Raw genomic sequence first — 19,491 nt, 5'->3', positions numbered from 1 at the left:
TGAGGGGTTGATTTTGCCCCCAAGGAACTCCTGGACAAGGTCTAGAGAATGTTTAGCTGTCTCTACTGCATCTCAGTGGGTAGGGCAGGAAAGGACTGAACACCCTGCTGTGCACAGGACAGCCTCCACACCAAAGCATGACCCGGCCCAAAACATGAGCAGCGCTGCACTTGAGAACCACGGCTCCAAAGAGAGTTTTCTCAACCATGCTTAACCACGACCTTTAGTGTGAAATACACTCCAGTCCAGACACATACACATCACAGACACTTCCACCAAATTTCAGGAAACAACACTTCTCTCCCTAACCTGTGATGTTCTCTTTATCATTTACTTTTCTATTTCATATTTTTAATGCTATTTCTGATCCACAAAACTGATTCCATGACCCACTAATGGGTCACAGAACTCACTCTGAAAAACACGGTAGGATTATAAAAGTTCCAAAGTGAACTGTAAGCTTATATCCCTTGATGTATGGCAAACTTAACACAGGACCAGGATGCATATAATCAACAAATAACAACACTCAGTACATTGTATCTCCTATATTTTCAAAGAATTTTTAACTGACTTTCTGTCTCAGACACTCTACAATGTAAAATCATACTTACAGCCTGGCCTTAAACTGAGTTGAAGTTGTGTGTCACTTAAAAAAGACTATGTATTAAGTTCAAAAACAGATATGAAAAACAGCATAACAAAAACTCAAATAATATTACCCCAAGTAAGTTTTTACTTTTTCGTTCCTCAGCCAGATAATCCTTTCATTTAATCAAGACAGATTTACACTGAATGAAGAAACCTTAGTAATTATCTGCTCAAACTAACAAAAAACCTATGATCCACCAATGAAATGTTCTGCATAAAATCATGTAATTAGTAACAAGGAGCAGAACCAGTACAGTGACACAAAAACATGGGCTTCAGAAAGGAAAAAGAGTCCTAAAGACGAAAATTCAGCCTCCCCTAATTACTAGTTGGGCTTCTCTGGTGGCTCAGACAGCAAAGCGTCTGCCTGCAATGCGGGAGACCTGGGTTTGGTAAAGTGTCTGCCTGCAATGCGGGAGACCCAGGTTCGAAGTTGAGTGAGTTAGTTCGTAAGTTATTAATACTTAACCACTAAGTCTGTTTCCTCATCTTTAAATAAGGACAATACTTGTCTCACGGGGCTCTTGTGAGGATTAAAAATAAGGAAGCACGTAATAAGAATGCGTTGAATTCCCTTTTCTTTCCCCTCCTTAGCTCTCAATTCAATATTCTCTCCAATAAATCAATCTTCCCAATGTCAGTCAATAACAGTTTCAACAGGTATGCAGAGAGATAGAAAAACAAGGAAAACTAAATATATTCTTCATAAAGCTATACTCATTCAATTTTTCAAAAAAATAATCTGTTCAAATTATTCTGAGCTTGTTTTCTCCCTAAGGCTTTGGTCATAAAATGTCCTATCTTTATAAAATGATAAAATAGATTGCATAAGATTCTTCTCTGAAAAACTTGGGCACTCCATGAAGCCTCCACCAACTGAACTTTTTATAGCTGGTCAACGTATAAGTCTGGAAATCTCTGTACCATGCACATCCTTACAACCATCACATACTTTGCTCTCAGAAACAACTCAAAGAGACTGTAAGCCCACTTCTGACCCTTTAATGTAAAGCTGACCAAGTATCACCCTCTTTGCTCTCACCATAGGTCATCTGGATTTCCACACAGCACAAACCTTAGACGATCATCTGAAGAACAGAAATGGTCTCAAACGGCCAATACAAGCTACCACAGGGCCAGCTGACAGTAAAAACTCCACGCTCACTGGCAGAATTAATGCTGTTAAGTTTTGAGGATTAGGGAAAAACTGAGGCATTAGAATAAACTGGAAAAAGGATGTGATCCAATATAAATGTTGCCTAAAATCATCCCAATTTGGAAGGTGAGTGAATTAGCACCATTTCATAATAGATTGTCACCAAAAATTTTTTCAGAAACTATTCTGGCTTCATACAAAGAAAATTAAACTAGGAATCAGGATCCTGACTTGGCTTCCATTTGGATCCATCACTGACTACTTATGCAAACTTGGTCTAACTAATCTAAGCCTACACATCGCCTACACACACCTAACTAAAAAGACTGCTATCTGGATAACAAGAGTAAAAAACTTTTCCATAAAATCTATAAATGTAAAAGAAAACCCATGAGCAAAGTATTAAATTAGGTATTATAGAGCAATATTTAATATAGCTCACAACTTCAGAATAAATTATTCTAAATAAACTGGCCTAAGCACATAAATAATGGTTGTTACTAATAAACAAATGAATGCTTCTAAAATACACCATACTTGAAAAGTCAATATTCAAAATAAAACTGACTTCTTTATAATTACTGAGCATTCAGAGACAACATAAAGAATACCATGAATTAACATATCTTGTATCCTTTAACTACAAAAACTAGTTCTCATTTTGTGAGGTTTTACTATATGCTGTTTGGGTTGGATACCCCTGGTCTATCCAAACAAAACATGGTAAAGGCAAAAGTTGAGGTGATAAATGAATAAAAACATATAGTCCTTTGAGACAATTCAGCCATCATAAAATACTTTTTTCTCTTCTAGCTCCCAAGGGCATACTAGGAGAAATTTCAATTAACTATTAGCATCAAAAAGAAATCCAGATGTAGAATTTCTATGCATTTTCCCCCCTAAATCACCTTGGTCTCTGATCCATAGTTCATAAAAATTGGAATTAATCTTCCTGATGAATATATACAACAATCTAATTCAAAATTAGTGATAATTTTAATTTCTGCTATATCAAATTGACAATGCTTTCAAGAAGGCGCACTGCAACTACCAAGAATCTTATTTGACTAAAATATTGCTTTTAAAAAGGGCAATGTATTTTCAAAATTTGTTCTAACCTTCTCAATCACCAGGTAATGATACACAACATTAGTGACTGACTGCTTCAAATTTTTTAAACAAGGCTGGTTAGTCTATTGTGTAACTAAATAAAGTTGTGATCCTTAACTATTTGGGGAGGGTCACTATCATTTGGATATCTGATGAAAGCCATTAAGTCCTTAGAAAAATGCACCAAAATGTTCAAAATTCCAGGTGGTCTTGGACTGCCTCTCCCCAACCTATAATAGAAGATTTCACATTCTATTACTTCCTCATTAACTTTACCTTTGCCAATTTTGAGAAAGTTAAAAAACCTCCCCAATTTTTTTCTTTCCTGCAACTGAAGGATACTGTCAGAATAACTAAGTTCAAAGGTCAGAGCAGGTGAAAACACTACAGTAGGCTAACTCAAAAATCCAAAGTATATAGACTTAACTGACCACTTACCCACTTATTATGTTTCTCCTGGATAAGTGGCTCTTACCCTTGGCTGCACGCTGGACTCACGGAGAACTTTAAATACCTGATGCCGGGTCCCACCCTCAGAAATGCTGATTGTAGCGGTTAGGGCATAGGGACTTTTAACAGCTTTGGGGTGATTCTAATGAGCAAAGAAGGTTGAGAACCACTATCCTAGACTACCCTAGTATTTAAACCGATATCTGAATCGTGTATTTTTAATTTTCAAAATGGAGGGAGGAAAAAGATGGTTGTGGATGCTTTTTGAAGTGTGGCCTGGCACTGAACACTGAGGGCATCCTCCAAGCAACTCGCTGGGCTGTAAGAACACCTCTTTTCTCTCAACAGTGCTGCCATTTCTGAAAGTTCATCAAAGCTGACTTCTACGCTGAAGCATTACAGGTCTTTAAGTGCTTTTTTGTTTGATTCACTGCTACACAAAGCAGGACTGCCAGAAGGTGGACTCTCCCCAACACAAATGTTTGACAAAAATGACTCCTAACACTGTTTTAAAATCATAGGCAAAAAGCCCTGGGATAGCTCCACAAATGTGCTTTTTCAGCTTTAGGCTGCACCTATTGAGAGCACAAAACGGCTCTCGCAGTTCCACCAACTTGTTCCCAGGCCCTTTTATTCGAGCCCACGTAAAGAATTCCAGCAGAGAATAGCTGTCTCATAACAAAACCGACCTCCAGCAAACGCTCCGGACAATCAAAGTTGCAAGGGGGAAAAGAAAAAAAAAAAAATGACTGCAAATAAAAGAGTGAATGTTCTCTGCTTCTTAAGCCAAGAAACCTTTCTCCCACATCAAGCCCCTGCAAAGCTGAGGGCGCTTAAAAATAATAGTAATGGGCAGACGGAGTCGGGAAGAAGATGCCTGCGGGGCCAGGATGCAGGTCAGGGGTTCAGAAGAAGGATGGATGGGTGAAGAGGCACGGGGAGACTCCCCCAAAGCCGGCCGGGGCAGGGCGGAGGGGAACAAGGCTGAAATGGGAGGGGGTGCAGCTGCGAGGACGGCCTGCGCCGGGCGGAGGAAGCCCGCAGGTGGCCGGCCCGGGTCCCCAGGGGCCGGTGGGGGGCCAGGAGGCCAAGGGGCCCCTCTCCCCCGGGGGACCCGGCGGGAGGCCCGCGCGGCCGCGGGGAGCGCGCCCCCGAGGGCGGCGGCTGGCCAGGCCCTCGACCGGGAGGGGGCCGCGCCGCGAGCTCCTGGGGACACGTCCGAGGCGGCCGGCCCGGCAAGACGCGGGCTCCCGGGGACAGCGCCGCGCTGACAGCTGCGCAGGCGGCGGTTCGCGCGGCGCACGGCCCCTGGACGCTGAGGGCGCCGCGCAGGCCGGGCCCGCCCGGAGACCGGCCCGCGCCTCCCCTCCGCCCGCGCGCCGCCCGGAGCCCGGGGCCCCGCACAGCAGTACCTTGTCGCAGTAGAGCCCCACCAGCTGCTTCATCCGCCAGTGCGGGGCGGTGAAGACGTCCACTTCTTCGGGGAAGGGCGCCATGGCCACCGCCTCAGCCGCCGCCGCCTCAGCAGCCGCGGCCGCCGCCTCTCCATAGACACCCTCGCCGCGGGGCAGAGGCGGCGCGCCCCCCTGCGCATGCGCCCGCCCCGTCGGCGCGCGCGCCCGGGCTGCCCTGCCGGAGGAGGCGCGGGGGCGCGCGCGGGCCGCCGCCGCCATGCGGTCCCTGCCGAACCACGTGACCCGACGCGCGGTGGAGGCTCGCGCTTCCACCTCCCAGTTCCACTCTCGTTCCTCGTCTGCCCGAGAAAGAAACCGAGTCTTTCCCCCTGTTTGTTTCTCTGTTAACGTTTCGCAACAGAAAAGACACGCTCTGACGGGAGAGGGTCGTCTCAGAGGCGTTGTCGGCGCTCCTCTTGGCCGCTGCGCCCACCAGGCCTTGAGGCCGAGGCGCCGAGTACAAAGGGCCGCGGTCGGTCGGCCCGGCCGCCCAGTTCGCCTGAGCGCCTGCGCTGGGCGCGCCCCGGCCCCCACGAACCCCCCTTCGCCTCCAGGCCTTTCCAGGTGCCTGCTCGGCCCCCCGGCCGGAGCGCTGACCTCCCTGCCCGGCGGTCAGGGGTCCCCAGCGATGAGGGCAACCGGGCCTGGGGAGCTGCAGAACTCAGCAAACAGCGAAAGCAGGCCGAGGACGGACAATGGCGGCCCTTGGGCTTGAGGGCGGGCGGGGAAGCCCGGGGCTGGGGGCTGGGCGCTGGGCGGGAAGGCCGAGTGGAATCGTGAAGGAGGACTCCTGGGAGGGAAAGTGTCTCCTGGGAATCAAAGGCGGGAAGACGCTTGAAGCTCAGAAATACCCGGTCAGGGTTGTCAGTAAGGGCCCTGGGTGCTGGAGAGTCTCGAGGGTAAATGATCCCAGAAAGTCGGTTGCGGGGAAAGAACCGCAGGACACATCCCTCCATTTTAAGCTGAGACTCAGAGAGAAAGAATACTTCAACCAGGTCACTGGCAAGAAAAAGGTCAGTCTCTTCCGGACGGTTGACTGATCCTGGCCTCAGTCCTCCAGGAGACCTAGGAAGACCCCGTTATGGGCTTTGCTCGTCCAGATCAGACCTGGACTGTGTGAAATGAAAATATTGCCTGCCATGTCAATAAATAAGAAATGTTTTACGGCCATCAGCGATTTCTGGCATCCCAATGTGAATGAGGTGCCCAAAATGGAACACAGTGTCTGTGATCCAACAGATGCTGCCACCCTCCCCCTGGGGGCGGAGTGGGGGGCGGGGGGCGGGTGTTGCTCGTGGGGCGGAGGGGGGCGGATGCAAGAAGCAGCTATTTGCCATTCCTTAAGGTGATCGAGGAAACAGGATTGGCTGAGTTCAGTGAGCCCAGAGGCTGGCATTTTCCCATACATAGCACGCTATGTATTTGATTTTTCTTACATCACAATGATCTTTGATGTTCAGACTGCCTGGCTCCCTTTGTTGCAAGCTTGTATATAGCCTGACTTCCCCCCACCCCTGCCTCCTTGGAGCGGTTTTCTCTGAGCTACTGAGATGCTGTCTCCCCAGCTTGAGTCCTAACCGGTCCCATCAAATAAAAATAACTCTCTACTTTCAGGTTTTGACTATTTTTTAGTCGACAGCTGGTTGGTTGGAGGGTTCATGAACACACAGAGAAATGGGAGAGAAAACAGGAAAGGTTGAAAACCTGGGGTTATGGAGTGTGTGTGTGTGTGTGTGTGTGTGTGTGTGTACAGTCACCTTCAACGCTTTGTGACTCCCATGGACTGTAGCCCATCACGCTTCTTTGTCTATGGGATTTCCTAGGCGAGATTATTTGAGTGGGTTGGCATTTCCTCCTCCAAGGGATCTTTCTGACCCAGGGATTGAACCCATGTCTCCTGCATCTCCTGAATTGGCAGGTGGATTCTTTACCATTGAGCCGTCTGGGAAGCCCTGTTAGGTAATTTGCTTAATGACTATAAACTCCAGGAGAGCAAGAAGCAGGTGTATTCTGTTCAACCCTTACATCCGTACTATGAGAGTTCCAAGACAACATAGGGGTTTGATGAATATTCAATAAATGATGGAGTAGAAGAGTATAAGAACTTTGCATAAGAATGCTTCCGTTTATTTCTAATCTTACTATGTGCCACTTATTGAAAGGCAGTATGAGCAGTTTTTAAGAGCACACTTTGGCGCTGAAGTTGGATTCCTGGTTTGAAGGATACGACATGTGTGACCTTGAGCAAGCTTCCCTAATTTCTCTGTGCCTCAGGTTCCTCATATATGTAATGGGTTTAATACAGCCATGAACTCAATGCTTGTGCCCCCCTCAAATTCACATGTTGAAACCCTACTCCTCATGTGATGTTATGAGGTGGGCATTTGGGAGGTAATAGGATTAGATGAAGTCATGAAAGTAAAACCCTAATAATGAATCCCTAAGGAGCTCACTACCCTTCTCTGCTCATTTGCATGTGAAGACCTGAGAAATCAACAATCAGGCCCTCGGCATGCTGACACCTGATCTTGGACTTCCAACCTCCAGAACTAGGGAAAATAAATTTCAACTGCTTATAAGCCACCCTGCCTATGCATGGGCTTCCCTAGTAGCTCAGCTGGTAAAAGAATCTGCCTGCAATGCAGGAGACCTGGGTTCGATTCCTGGGTTGGGAAGATCCCTTGGAGAAGGGGTAGGCTACCCACTCCAGTATTCTTGCCTGGAGAATTCCATGGACAGAGGAGTCAGGCAGGGTACAGTCCTGCAGGGTCTCAAAAAGTCAGACACGACTGAGCGACTTTCGCTGTCTGTGGTATTTTAACAGTCTGAACAACTGAGACAAATACCTACCTCATAGGATTGTTATGAGAATTAAGAGAGTTCATATAGTTGAATTGCTTATAAGAGTACCTAGCACATAGTAGGCTTTCCCCAGTGGCTCAATAGTAAAGAATCCACCTGCAATGTGGAAGCCACAGGAGACGTGCATTTCATACTTGAATCGGGAAGATCCCCTGGAGGAGAGCACAGCAGCCTACTCCAGTATTCTTGCTGGGAAAAATCCCATGGACAGAGGAGCCTGGCAGGCTACAGTCCATAGGGTCACAAAGAGTCAGACACAACTGAAGTGACTGAACTGTGTGAGGTGTACTGCAGGAAACTTAAGTCTTGGTATTAATTGCCTAGCATCCCATAAATTAGTGAGGAATCTGGCCATATGATCTGGGCGTAATGATACCATGCTAGGCATTCTGTTAGTTGTGTAGGATACAGAGATGATGACTTGTACATATTCTGTCTTAGAAATGGAAACAATTCTTGTATAATAGAATATAGAGAAGGTCCTTGATCAGAGCAGATCAGTCACTCAGTCCTGTCCGACTCTTCGAGACCCCATGAATCGCAGCACGCCAGGCCTCCCTGTCCGTCACCAACTCCCTGAGTTCACTGAGACTCACGTCCATCGAGTCAGTGATGCCATTCAGCCATCTCATCCTCTGTCGTCCCCTTCTCCTCTTCCCCCAATCCATCCCAGCATCAGAGTCTTTTCCAATAAGTCAACTCTTCCCATGAGGTGGCCAAAGTACTGGAGTTTCAGCTTTAGCATCATTCCTTCCAAAGAAATCCCAGGGCTGATCTCCTTCAGAATGGACAGGTTGGATCTCCTTGCAGTCCAAGGGACTCTCAAGAGTCTTCTCCTTCTCCAACACCACAGTTCAAAAGCATCAATTCTTAGGCGCTCAGCCTTCTTCACAGTCCAACTCTCACATCCATACATGACCACAGGAAAAACCATAGCCTTGACTAGATGAACCTTTGTTGGCAAAGTAATATCTCTGCTTTTGAATATGCTATCTAGGTTGGTCATAACTTTCCTTCCAAGGAGTAAGCGTCTTTTAATTTCATGGCTGCAGTCACCAGCTCTAGTGATTTTGGAGCCCAGAAAAATAAAGTCTGACACTGTTTCCCCTGTTTCCCCATCTATTTCCCATGAAGTGATGGGACCAGATGCCATGATCTTTGTTTTCTGAATGTTGAGCTTTAAGCCAACTTTTTCACTCTCCACTTTCACTTTCATCAAGAGGCTTTTGAGTTCCTCTTCACTTTCTGCCATAAGGGTGGTGTCATCTGCATATCTGAGGTTATTGATATTTCTCCCGGCAATCTTGATTCCAGCTTGTGTTTCTTCCAGTCCAACGTTTCTCATGATGTACTCTGCATAGAAGTTAAATAAACAGGGTCACAATATACAGCCTTGACGAACTCCTTTTCCTATTTGGAACCAGTCTGTTGTTCCATGTCCAGTTCTAACTCTTGCTTCCTGACCTGCATACAAATTTCTCAAGAGGCAGGTCAGGTGGTCTGGTATTCCCATCTCTTTCAGAATTTTCCACAGTTTATTGTGATCCACACAGTCAAAGGCTTTGGCATAGTCAATAAAGCAGAAATAGATGTTTTTCTGGAACTCTCTTGCTTTTTCCATGATCCAGTGGATGTTGGCAATTTGATGTCTGGTTCCTCTGCCTTTTCTAAAACCAGCTTGAACATCAGGAAGTTCACGGTTCACATATTGCTGAAGCCTGGCTTGGAGAATTTTGAGCATTACTTTACTAGTATGTGAGATGAGGGCAATTGTGCGGTAGTTTGAGCATTCTTTGGCATTGCCTTTCTTTGGGATTGGAATGAAAACTGACCTTTTCCAGTCCTGTGACCACTGCTGAGTTTTCCAAATTTGCTGGCATATTGAGTGCAGCACTTTCACAGCATCATCTTTCAGGATTTGGAATAGCTCAACTGGAATTCCATCACCTCCACTAGCTTTGTTCATAGTGATGCTTTCTAAGGCCTGCTTGACTTCACATTCCAGGATGTCTGGCTCTAGGTCAGTGATCACACCATCATGATTATCTGGGTCGTGAAGAGCTTTTTTGTACAGTTCTTCTGTGTATTCTTGCCACCTCTTCTTAGTATCTTCTGCTTCTGTTAGGTCCATACCATTTCTGTCCTTTATCAAGCCCATCTTTGCATGAAATGTTCCTTTGGTATCTCTGATTTTCTTGAAGAGATCTCTAGTCTTTCCCATTCTGTTGTTTTCTTCTATTTCTTTGCATTGATCGCTGAGGAAGGCTTTCTTATCTCTTCTTGCTATTCTTTGGAACTCTGCATTCAGATGTTTATATCTTTCCTTTTCTCCTTTGCTTTTCGCTTCTCTTCTTTTCACAGCTATTTGTAAGGCCTCCCCAGACAGCCATTTTGCTTTTTTGCATTTCTTTTCCATGGGGATGGTCTTGATCCCTGTCTCCTGTACAATGTCACGAACCTCATTCCATAGTTCATCAGGCACTCTACCTATCAGATCTAGATCCTCTCCCCCGTCTTCATTCTTTTTAAACTCTACTATTTCACTACGGCTTTGCGTCTATATTTTCTGATATCCCCCAGAAGACATTTTCTTATTTTCCTTCTGTTTCTTTACCCTATTCTGATCTGTCACTCGAGTTGTCTTGAAATGTGGATCCAGACCTCAGGTCAACCAGTTACACAGAGCAATGAGCTCCATGAGACTAGGCACATGGTTTGATCCTCAGCACTTAGGACAATGCCTGTCATACATACACTGAGTACTCAATCTTTGTTGAATAAAGAAAGAAGGAATGAGGGAAGTTCATAGCATTCTGTAATTTCACCATTTCTTGTGTTAGTCCCTCAGCTGTGTCCAACTCTTTGCAACCCCACGGACTGTAGCCCGCCAGGCTCCTCTGTCCGGGGGATGCTCCAGGAAAGAATATTGGAGTGGATTGCCATTTGCTTCTCCAGGGGCTCTTCCCAACCCAGAGATCGAACCCTGGTCTCGTGCATTGCAGGCAGACTCTCACCACATTTTGTTTCACAATAGCAGTTTGTGTCTGTCGTTCACCAGTATACCCCTAGAACCAGGCACATTGAATAGGTGCTTAACAAACAAACAAACAAAAAGGCGTTCCACACAGTTTCACTGTAAACTAGACCTCGAAGCAGTGTAGTTAGCTGAACGGTAGTAACACCAGGTTGGACTGGTCATTTCAGGGAATTTAAGATAATAAAATGAGAGAAAGTAATTAAAAAAAAAAAAAGTAATAAGTCCCGTGGGTCATTCTTCCCTTCAGAAAAAGCTATTAACTTTTGCACCATGTGCTGAGTAAGGTAATAATTAATCACCAGATACATCCAGAATACATGATTGATTTACATTAAACTTTAGCCCTAAAAAGAAGACATTGATCAGCCTTATGGGTTCCTGCAACTACAGCAGATCAGGAACTGCTATTAAGGTCAAGGTTATTGGCTTAATCATGCCTTTATGATTTCTTCTGACAAATGAAAGTGAAGGAATTCTAACAACCATCTCCTCAAACATCATGTGAGCAGTAGGGTTTCAACATCTGAATTTGATGAGGGCAAAAGCACTGAATTAAAGGCTGTATTAACTCCATTTTACATATGAGGAAACAGAGGCACAGAGAAGTCACAGGTAACAAGGGACTAGATAAGGCATGAAAACAGAGCAGCAAAAATGCACAGTGCGTAGTGCCTAATGGGCTGGTAACGCCTTTCCTTTTCTCGTTCTCTCTGAAAACAGCATGCTATGGGGGAAAAATGCCAAATCATTCCCTGGTGACCTAAATGTCTGATGACATGAGGCCTCTTTACTGGTATTGTTGCAGTGAAAGGGGAAAAAGAGGAATGAGTTGGTTTCTTTTTTTTTTTTTTCTTTCTTTCCTAAGAACAAAGGTAGTGAGCAGGCCTGATCACTCCTAGTTTTTATTCTGTTACTTTGACCATCTGATTCGAAGAGCCGACTCATTGGAAAAGACCCTGATGCTAGGAAAAGATTGAAGGCCAAAGGAGAAGAGGGTGGTAGATGATGAGTTGGTTAGATGGCAGTTGGTGATGGACAGGGAAGCCTGGAGTGCTATAAAGAATTGGACATGACTTAGTGACTGAACTACAATCAGTAATCTGTAACTAAATTTGCTTTTCTGCCCCCTAAATCCGCAGGACCTACATTTCACACCTGTTCCCATTTGATTCTATGCTAATTACATCCTGTTTCTGGGGCTCACCTTTACAAACCACCCCTCTTAGTTTTTCTCTTTTTGCATTAGAGAAAGAAGGCCACAGTGCTCCCAGACTGCCAGACTCAGTTACTGGGTTACCTGACACCAGCCTGTGACTGTTAATTGAAACAATGCAAGCGGAAGGAGAATACTAGATCCTGACCCCTTTGTTCCTCCCCCCTCATCTTATATAAGCCTCTAGACTCTTTGTGGAAGGGCCAGGGGCAGTTCTTCAGGCAGAAGCCAACATTCCTCCACCCCCCCCCCGACCCCGCCCTCACCACTCCACCAGCTGAAGATTAGAAATAGAAAGCCACCTTTCTATTTCCTCCAAACTCTGTCTCCATTTTTTTTTTAATTCATATTTGGTGGGCAGAGAAAGCCAAGTTTGGCAGCAACACTATTTTCCATCCCTGGTTTTGAGGGCCCTGGAGAGGGTTACAAGTCAGGGAAAGTCCATTCTAAGGCATTTATATTTAACTGTTTAACTGAGTTTATGACACAGCAGTTTTCCAGGCAAGCAGTGCATTAGTTGTGAAAGTAAGCAATGAAAGGTCGTTGCTACCCCCAATGGAGAAGGAAACAGCAACCCACTCCAGTGTTCTTGCCTGGAGAATCCTAGGGACAGAGGAGCCTGGTGGGCTGCCGTCTATGGGGTCCCACAGAGTGGGACACGACTGAAGCGACTTAGCAGCAGCAGCAGCAACCCCCAACAGTTGGAATCCCAAACCTAACTCAGTACCAGAGCTGATCCTTACTGTCAGTCAAAATAAGCAATTAAGTGCACGCAAGCCTGCGCGCGCGCGCGCGCGCGCGCGCGCACACACACACACACACACACACACACACACACACACAGGGCGGGCTAGGTTGATTGATTTAGGAATAAAGCTCTTAGCAGGGATGATGGCATTTTTAAAAGAAAAGATAGCCAATGAGTTGAAATGTGAGGCCCAGTGCTATGTTTTGTTTGTCTTTTTTTTTCTTTCATTTTCCTTTCAAATGCTGTATTTGCACACAAAGCTCAGAGTATGAAATATACATAGGCCTGCATTTTGCCACAAGCTTTTACTTTCTCTCTTTTAACTTAAATAGCAAGTGCTATTATTATTTTCCCATTGGTTTTCACTAAATTGAGATGAGTGGTTGGGTGTATTCTTTTGCTGGGGTGGTCAAAAGTAAATATGACAGACTTAACAACAGAAACTTTGTTTCTCATAGTTCTGGAAGTCCAGCATCGAGGTATCCGCAGGTTTAATGCCTTCTGGGGCCTCTCTCCTGGGCTTGGAAATGGCCACTTTCCCCCGGTGTCCTCACACGGCTTTTGCTCTGTGCCTGTGCAAGTCTGGCATCTACGTCCTAATCTCCTTCTCAAATAAGGACACCAGCATGATTGCACTAGGGTCCACCCCAACCACCTCATTTTCACTTAATCACCTCTTTAATGGCCCTATCTCAGAATACAGTCGCCGTAGATCCTGAGGGTTAGGACTTCAATAAAGGAATTTGAAGGGAGCACAATTCAGCCTTTAACTCTACAGAAAGAAAAGCTTGTCATAAAGTATAATAAAGGCTTTTGCACAATGAGAAAAATAATGGGAAACAACTGGATGTCTCTCAATAGAATACTGGATAGTTGATAAATTATAGTACATTCATTCAATAGACAAATAAATATGCACCTGCTAGAAAGTATAAGATAGATCTATATTTGCTGCTATGAAATGAAACCAAGGTGTTCCAAGTTAAGAGGGGAAAAACAACGGAGAGAACATTTTGTTAAATATGTTCTCCTTTTTTTTTTTTTAATATAGTATGTGTTTCTAGAATAAGACAGCAAAAATTTGTAAGCAGGGCTCCTAGGATGAGAAACAGTTAAATGTTTTTAAATACATCCATACCCTTTGGTACAGTTTTAATATTTTTCTGTGTTCACCTGTTTTCCTTATAGTTATAAAAATCTGTCAATAGTAATGCATTTTAAGAACATTTTAAGTCATTAAATATACTAACATGTTTGGTTGTATATAATCAGTAGCTACAGTTCTAGTTTCAGGTAGAGCCATTTGATGTTGTTGTTGCTCAGTTGCTAAGTTGTGTCCAGCTCTTTGCACCCCCAAGGGCTGTGTCAGGCCAGACTCCTCTGTCCTCTGTCTCCCAGAGTTTGCTCAGATTCTTGTCCATCGAGTCGGTGATGCTATCTAACCGTCTCATCCTTTACCTCCCTCTTCTCCTGCCCTCAGTCTTTCCCAGCATCAAGATCTTTTCCAATGAATCAGTTCTTCATGTCAGGTTGCCAAAGTATTCGAGTTTCAACCTCAGCATCAGTCCTTCTAGTGAATATTCAGGGTTGATTTCCTTTAGGGTTGACTGGTTTGATCTCTTTACTGTCCAAGGGACTCTCAAGAGCCTTCTTCAGCACCACTGTTTGAAGGCATTAATTCTTTGGCACTCAGCCTTCTTTATGGTCCAACTCTCACATTTTACATGACTATTGGAAAAATCATACATCTGACTATATGGACCTTTGTCGGCAAAGTGATGTTTCTGTTTTTTAATACGTGGTCTGGGTTTGTCATAGCTTTTCTTCTAAGGACAAGTGACTTTTAATTTCATGGCTGCAGTCTCCATCAGCAGTGATTTTGGAGCCCAAGAAAATAAAACCCATCAGTGCTTTCACTTTTTCACCTTCTGTTTATGATTACCCCAAAACTATATTCTAATCTGCCCTGCCTCTGACTACTCTGATTACACCGCCCTTGGGTCCACATCTATTTTTCTAGTAGGAATGGAAGCCTCCTTGAGGGAAGGGACAGGGTTTTTAATGACCTTGTAGAAGTAGGTATGATAAAAGGTTAACTGAAAACAACATGATCAAAATTCCACATGATGCACACCAAGCTTATAAAAATGCATAAAAAGGATTGCAAATAAATGGCACAGAGTCTTATTAAGTCTCCTCTGAGAGACACAGTTACAAATGATTCCCTCCCTCCTTTAGGTGTTTCTCTTCTTTGCAATGTTTTGAATAAGTATGTTTACTTTTGATGTCAGAATACAGAAATGACTATATTACAAACAATCTTACAGCAACTATATTTTAAAATACCTTAGAAAGGGGATTGGAGAAGGAAATGGCAACCCACTCCAGTATTCTTGCATGAAAAATCCCACGGACGGAGAAACCTGGTAGGCTACAGTCCATGGGGTCGCAAAGGGTCGGACACAACTGAGCGACTTCACTACACTTCGAAAGGGGGTAAAAGGAAATGCTGTGTATCAAAACGTTGGCACTGGCTTTTGGTGGTGGGACTATGACTTGTTGGAGGCGAGGAGAGCTACTTTTGTTCCTCAAAATTTTAGCAACGAATTTGTTTTCAAATTTTGTATTTGAAAAATAAAATTAAGGTTTTGGGTTTTTTTTTTTTTAAGATTTCAGTTTAATTAATATCCATCATCTTTAGATCCACCATTGCAGAGCTATATCCAGTTTCTCGGAAGCCCTGCGCTACCACCCAGACATATAGATGCCTCCTGTACCTGTGCCGGAGACCTGTGCGTGCATCTCCTGCTGCACAGTCCCATCTTCTGGCGTGGGTCTCTCCCAGTCTTTACTAGGAAGCCATTCCAGTGAGTTCTAGCTGAGTTCTCTTCCTTAGACCACCAAGCCATTGTGGCACTTCCTACAGGACATAGACACAGGACCCTCTTCACCAAGGTTAGGCTGCCCTGGACTTCCCTGGTGCTCCACTGGTTAAGAATCTACCTGCCAATACAGGGGACAAGGCTGTGATCCCTGGTAGGGGAAGATCCCACATACCATGGCCCCACTAAGCCCTGGAGCCCCAGCTACTGAAGCCCGAGTGCCCTAGAGCCCACGCTCTGCAAGAAGAGAAGCCGCCACAATGCGAAGCCCCTGCACCGCAACTGGAGGGTATCCCCCACTCGCTGCGACTAGAGAAAGCCCCTGCTCCTCAACCAAGACCCAGCACAGCCACGGATAAATAAAAAAGTAAATAATAAAGTGCAGCTAGCCACTAGGAAGTCGGGGGTTATCTGCCACATTGGGCGTTTTCCTGTCTGGTGGCCCTCTGTGCTCACAGTGAGTCTGTGTCCATTTCTAGAACTTCAAGTTTGCATTTCTGAAGCACAGTCTTGACTCAAAGAAAAGGGCAACAGATCCGAATGCTGGTGCTACTTTCTCTAGCCTTTTTTTCAAGGTGTGGAGCTCTCTCCCCAAGAGGAGGTTTACTCATGCCTCACAAGTGAGAAAAAGAAATGCTGGGACATATACAAAGGCACAGGAGAACAGAAGAGCTGCGGAGAAGAAGAGGCATAAAAGATAAGACGGAAATTAAAAGATGAGGAAACGCAGAGTGGGGGAAGGATTAAAGAAAGATAAAAGATAGAGGTGGAAGTAAACAGAAGAAAACAACAATCAAGATATATTGACAGGAATTTGCTGTATGGCTCAGGAAACTCAAACGGGGGCTCTGTATCAATCTAGAGAGTGGAATGGGAAGGGAGACGGGAGGGAGGTTCAAAAGGGAGGGGATATATGTATACCTATGGCTGATTCGTGTTAAGGTTTGACAGAAAACAACAAAATTCTGTGAAGCAATTATTCTTCAATTAAAAAAAAAAAAAAAAGATGCACTGTGGCCAGGACTTCCCTGGTGGTCCATTGGCTGAGACTCTGTGCTCCCAATGCGGGGGACACAGGTTCAATTCCTAGTCAGGGAACTAGATCCCACACGCCACAACACTGAGAGCTGCACTGCAACTAAATCCCCCTGAGTGGTGAAACTAAGAACTGGTAGAGACAAATAAATAAATAAATTTTTTTTAATGCATTGAGGTCTTAACATGTACCAGGTACTTAAGTGCTTCACATGAGAATTGTCATGTGTAATCCCCACAACGACTACATGTGGAAGGTTCTACCATTTTTTCCACTTGATGGGAAAAGGAAAATACTGTTTAGAGTTATTATTTGTCCAGGGTCATAGAGGTAGTGAGTGGGAAATCAGGAATTTAATGTATGTCTTTCGCACCCTAGAACCTGTACTAAACCTTACACTGAAAAACAGTTCTCTGTCGTCAGTTTACGTCAACACACTTAAATGCCTAACATGTGCTATTAACCTTTAACAGGAGCCAGAGGTGACAAGGAAGAATATAGGCCACACCACAAACTACATAAGTGTCTAAATATAGAGTAGTTCAGTTCCTTAGATTATCTTTGGAAAAGACATAGTTTAGATAATGCTAAGGCTACAGTTTGCTCCAGTAGTGATACTGTGCGGGGCCCCACAGGGCTTCTAGGCAGGAGGCCTTTCATGTCTTCTGTTTCTTTGTTGATCGGAAATAGCCTTCATTTATCCACCATGACCTTCCCTGAGTCCCAAAGAGCAGATTCAAACAGTTGATAACTGGGAAAGGGAGAGGATGTGAGACTCAGGAGAAACTAACAATCAGGAGCAGCCTTGGAGCAAGGTCCTATTTCCCCACCAAGGGATAAAATGTTGTTTTTGTTTAGGTGCTAAGTCACATCCGAGGCTTTTGTGACCCCATGGCCTGTAGTCTGACAGGCTCCTCTGTCCATGGGATTTCCCAGGCAAGATTATTGGAGTGGGTTGTCATTTCCTTCTCCAGGGAATCTTCCCAACCCAGGGATCAGACGTATGTCTCCTGCACTGGCAGGATTCTTTACCACTGAGCCACTAGGGAAGCCTCATGCACAACAATACCTTTGAGCTATTTTGCAAATACTATAACCCCTTCCAGGTGGGAGAAATTAACAATTGTCGATGGAATGCTGCCATAAGTGTGTAGACCCCAGTTGGACCTGAAGGTTGATGATATTGACTCCTGCTAACCTCACTACCAACGCATTAGAAAGATGTGCACAAGCTGATCATGCCCACTTTGAACAATTACTATAAAACTTCTCACTATGTTCCCCAAGTTGTGACACAGAGTTTTGAGGGCATTAGCCTACTGTGTCCCCTTTTACCTGGCAAAGCAGTAGAGCTACTTTTCTACTTCACCCAAAACTCTGTCTCCAAGATTCAATTCAGCACCAGTACACAGAGAAGTCGAGCTTTCAGCATCAGTAGAAATATGGAGATAAGATGTGTGTAGTGGTCCATAATGTTTCTTTGCAAAATTTCCAGAGAAATAAGAGCCTTCCATTTCCTAGACATACCTGTGTGTCACTTACCTATTCTTAACATGCCAAGTCAACAGCAACGCCAAAGACTCTATTATGAGCTGACTTGCAGGATGGTGCAGTGTATATGGCCCAAGGGAAAGGTGGTGACTAGTATCATGGACAACTTGCTTCAGCTGTTTTCAACATGTAGTGAGGGAAAGTTTAACCAGTTTCTGGAATGGAAAGGAATGATAAACTTCCTGTAAATTGTCAGGCTTGCATTCATTGTAATGATGACATCTGGCAGGTGATTGCTTAATCTCTTGCCTACACAGGCGGAGGTGAGTGTTTAGAGAAGTACCAGTTTGGTTTCCTTCCTCATAAACCCAAAATACAGTACAAAAAATATTCCCAGGTGTATAAGACAACTCTCGGAAATTTTTTAAATGCTAAGAGGTATATGAAAGTCCTGTAAGTGTTAGCCACTCAGTCATGTCCGACTCTTTGTGACCCCATGAATGGTAGCCTACCAGGCTCCTCTGTCCATGGAATTCTCCAGGCAAGAAAACTGGAATGGGTAGCCATTCCCTTCTCCAGGGAACTTCCTGACCCAGGGATTGAACCTGGGTCTCCTGCATTGCAGATTCTTTACCATCTGATCCACCAGAGAAGCCCATATGGATGGCAAGAGTTATATCAGCAGAAGGAAACAGGGCTGTCATATACACCTCCTTTCCAGTAGTCATGGACAGATGTGAGAGTTGGACCATAAAGAAGGCTGAACACCAAAGAATTGATGTTTTCAAACTGTGGGGCTGGAGAAGACTCTTGAGAGTCCCTTGGGCAGCAAAGAGATCAAACCAGTCAATCCTAAAGGAAATCAACCCTGAATAGCCACTGGAAGGATTGATGCTGAAGCTCTAGTATGCTGGCCACTCGATGTGAAGAGCCGACTCATTGGAAGACTCTGATGCTGGGAAAGATTGAAGGCAGGAGGAGAGGTGACAGAGATAGCGGATGAGATGGTTGGATGGCATCATCAACTCAATGGACAAAATTTGAGCAAACTCTGGAGTTAAAGGACAGAGAAGCCTGGCATGCTGCAGCCCATGGGGTCGCAAAGAGTTGAATGTAATTGAGTAACTTAATAAAAGATACACACCTGATTCTCATTAATTGATTGGGTTTGGGGGAACAACTTGGTTAATTCATTAAACATTGTCCTGAGATCTAATTCCATCTCTTGTGCCACACTGCTGCTGCTAAGTCACTTGAGTCGTGTCCGACTCTGTGCGACCCCATATACGGCAGCCCACCAGGCTCCCCCGTCCCTGGGATTCTCCAGGCAACACTACTGAACTCATAAACTCTGGAGCCTGCGTGCCACAGCATAATAGAGAGTCCTATACATTGAAACAA

The 19,491-nt window shown here is 44.8% G+C and overlaps 1 protein-coding gene across 4 annotated transcripts in view; it reads right to left on the bottom strand.

The window, feature by feature from the left end:
* The window catches only part of FBXL5 (F-box and leucine rich repeat protein 5), a 58,803-nt gene extending 40,529 nt beyond the window's left edge, over nucleotides 1-18,274 (bottom strand). The window contains exon 1 of one of the 4 annotated variants that reach the window (XM_006054944.4): nucleotides 18,142-18,274. Coding sequence is in view for 3 of the 4 variants with exons in the window: in XM_044945623.2 (XP_044801558.1) it covers nucleotides 15,459-15,590 (132 nt within the window). In the remaining variant the exon portion in view is untranslated. Of the gene's footprint in view, nucleotides 1-4,779; nucleotides 4,966-15,458; nucleotides 15,643-18,141 lie in introns of those variants that run through there. The other 3 variants (XM_044945623.2, XM_025289674.2, XM_025289672.2) reach the window with 3 other exon arrangements.
* Nucleotides 18,275-19,491: the final 1,217 nt, after the last annotated feature.

The sequence above is a fragment of the Bubalus bubalis genome, chromosome 7 (genome assembly GCF_019923935.1).
Source record: "Bubalus bubalis isolate 160015118507 breed Murrah chromosome 7, NDDB_SH_1, whole genome shotgun sequence".
NCBI lineage: Eukaryota > Metazoa > Chordata > Mammalia > Artiodactyla > Bovidae > Bubalus > Bubalus bubalis.
The sequence above is the reverse complement of the archived record's forward strand: the minus strand, read 5'-3'. Positions and strand labels throughout refer to the sequence as shown.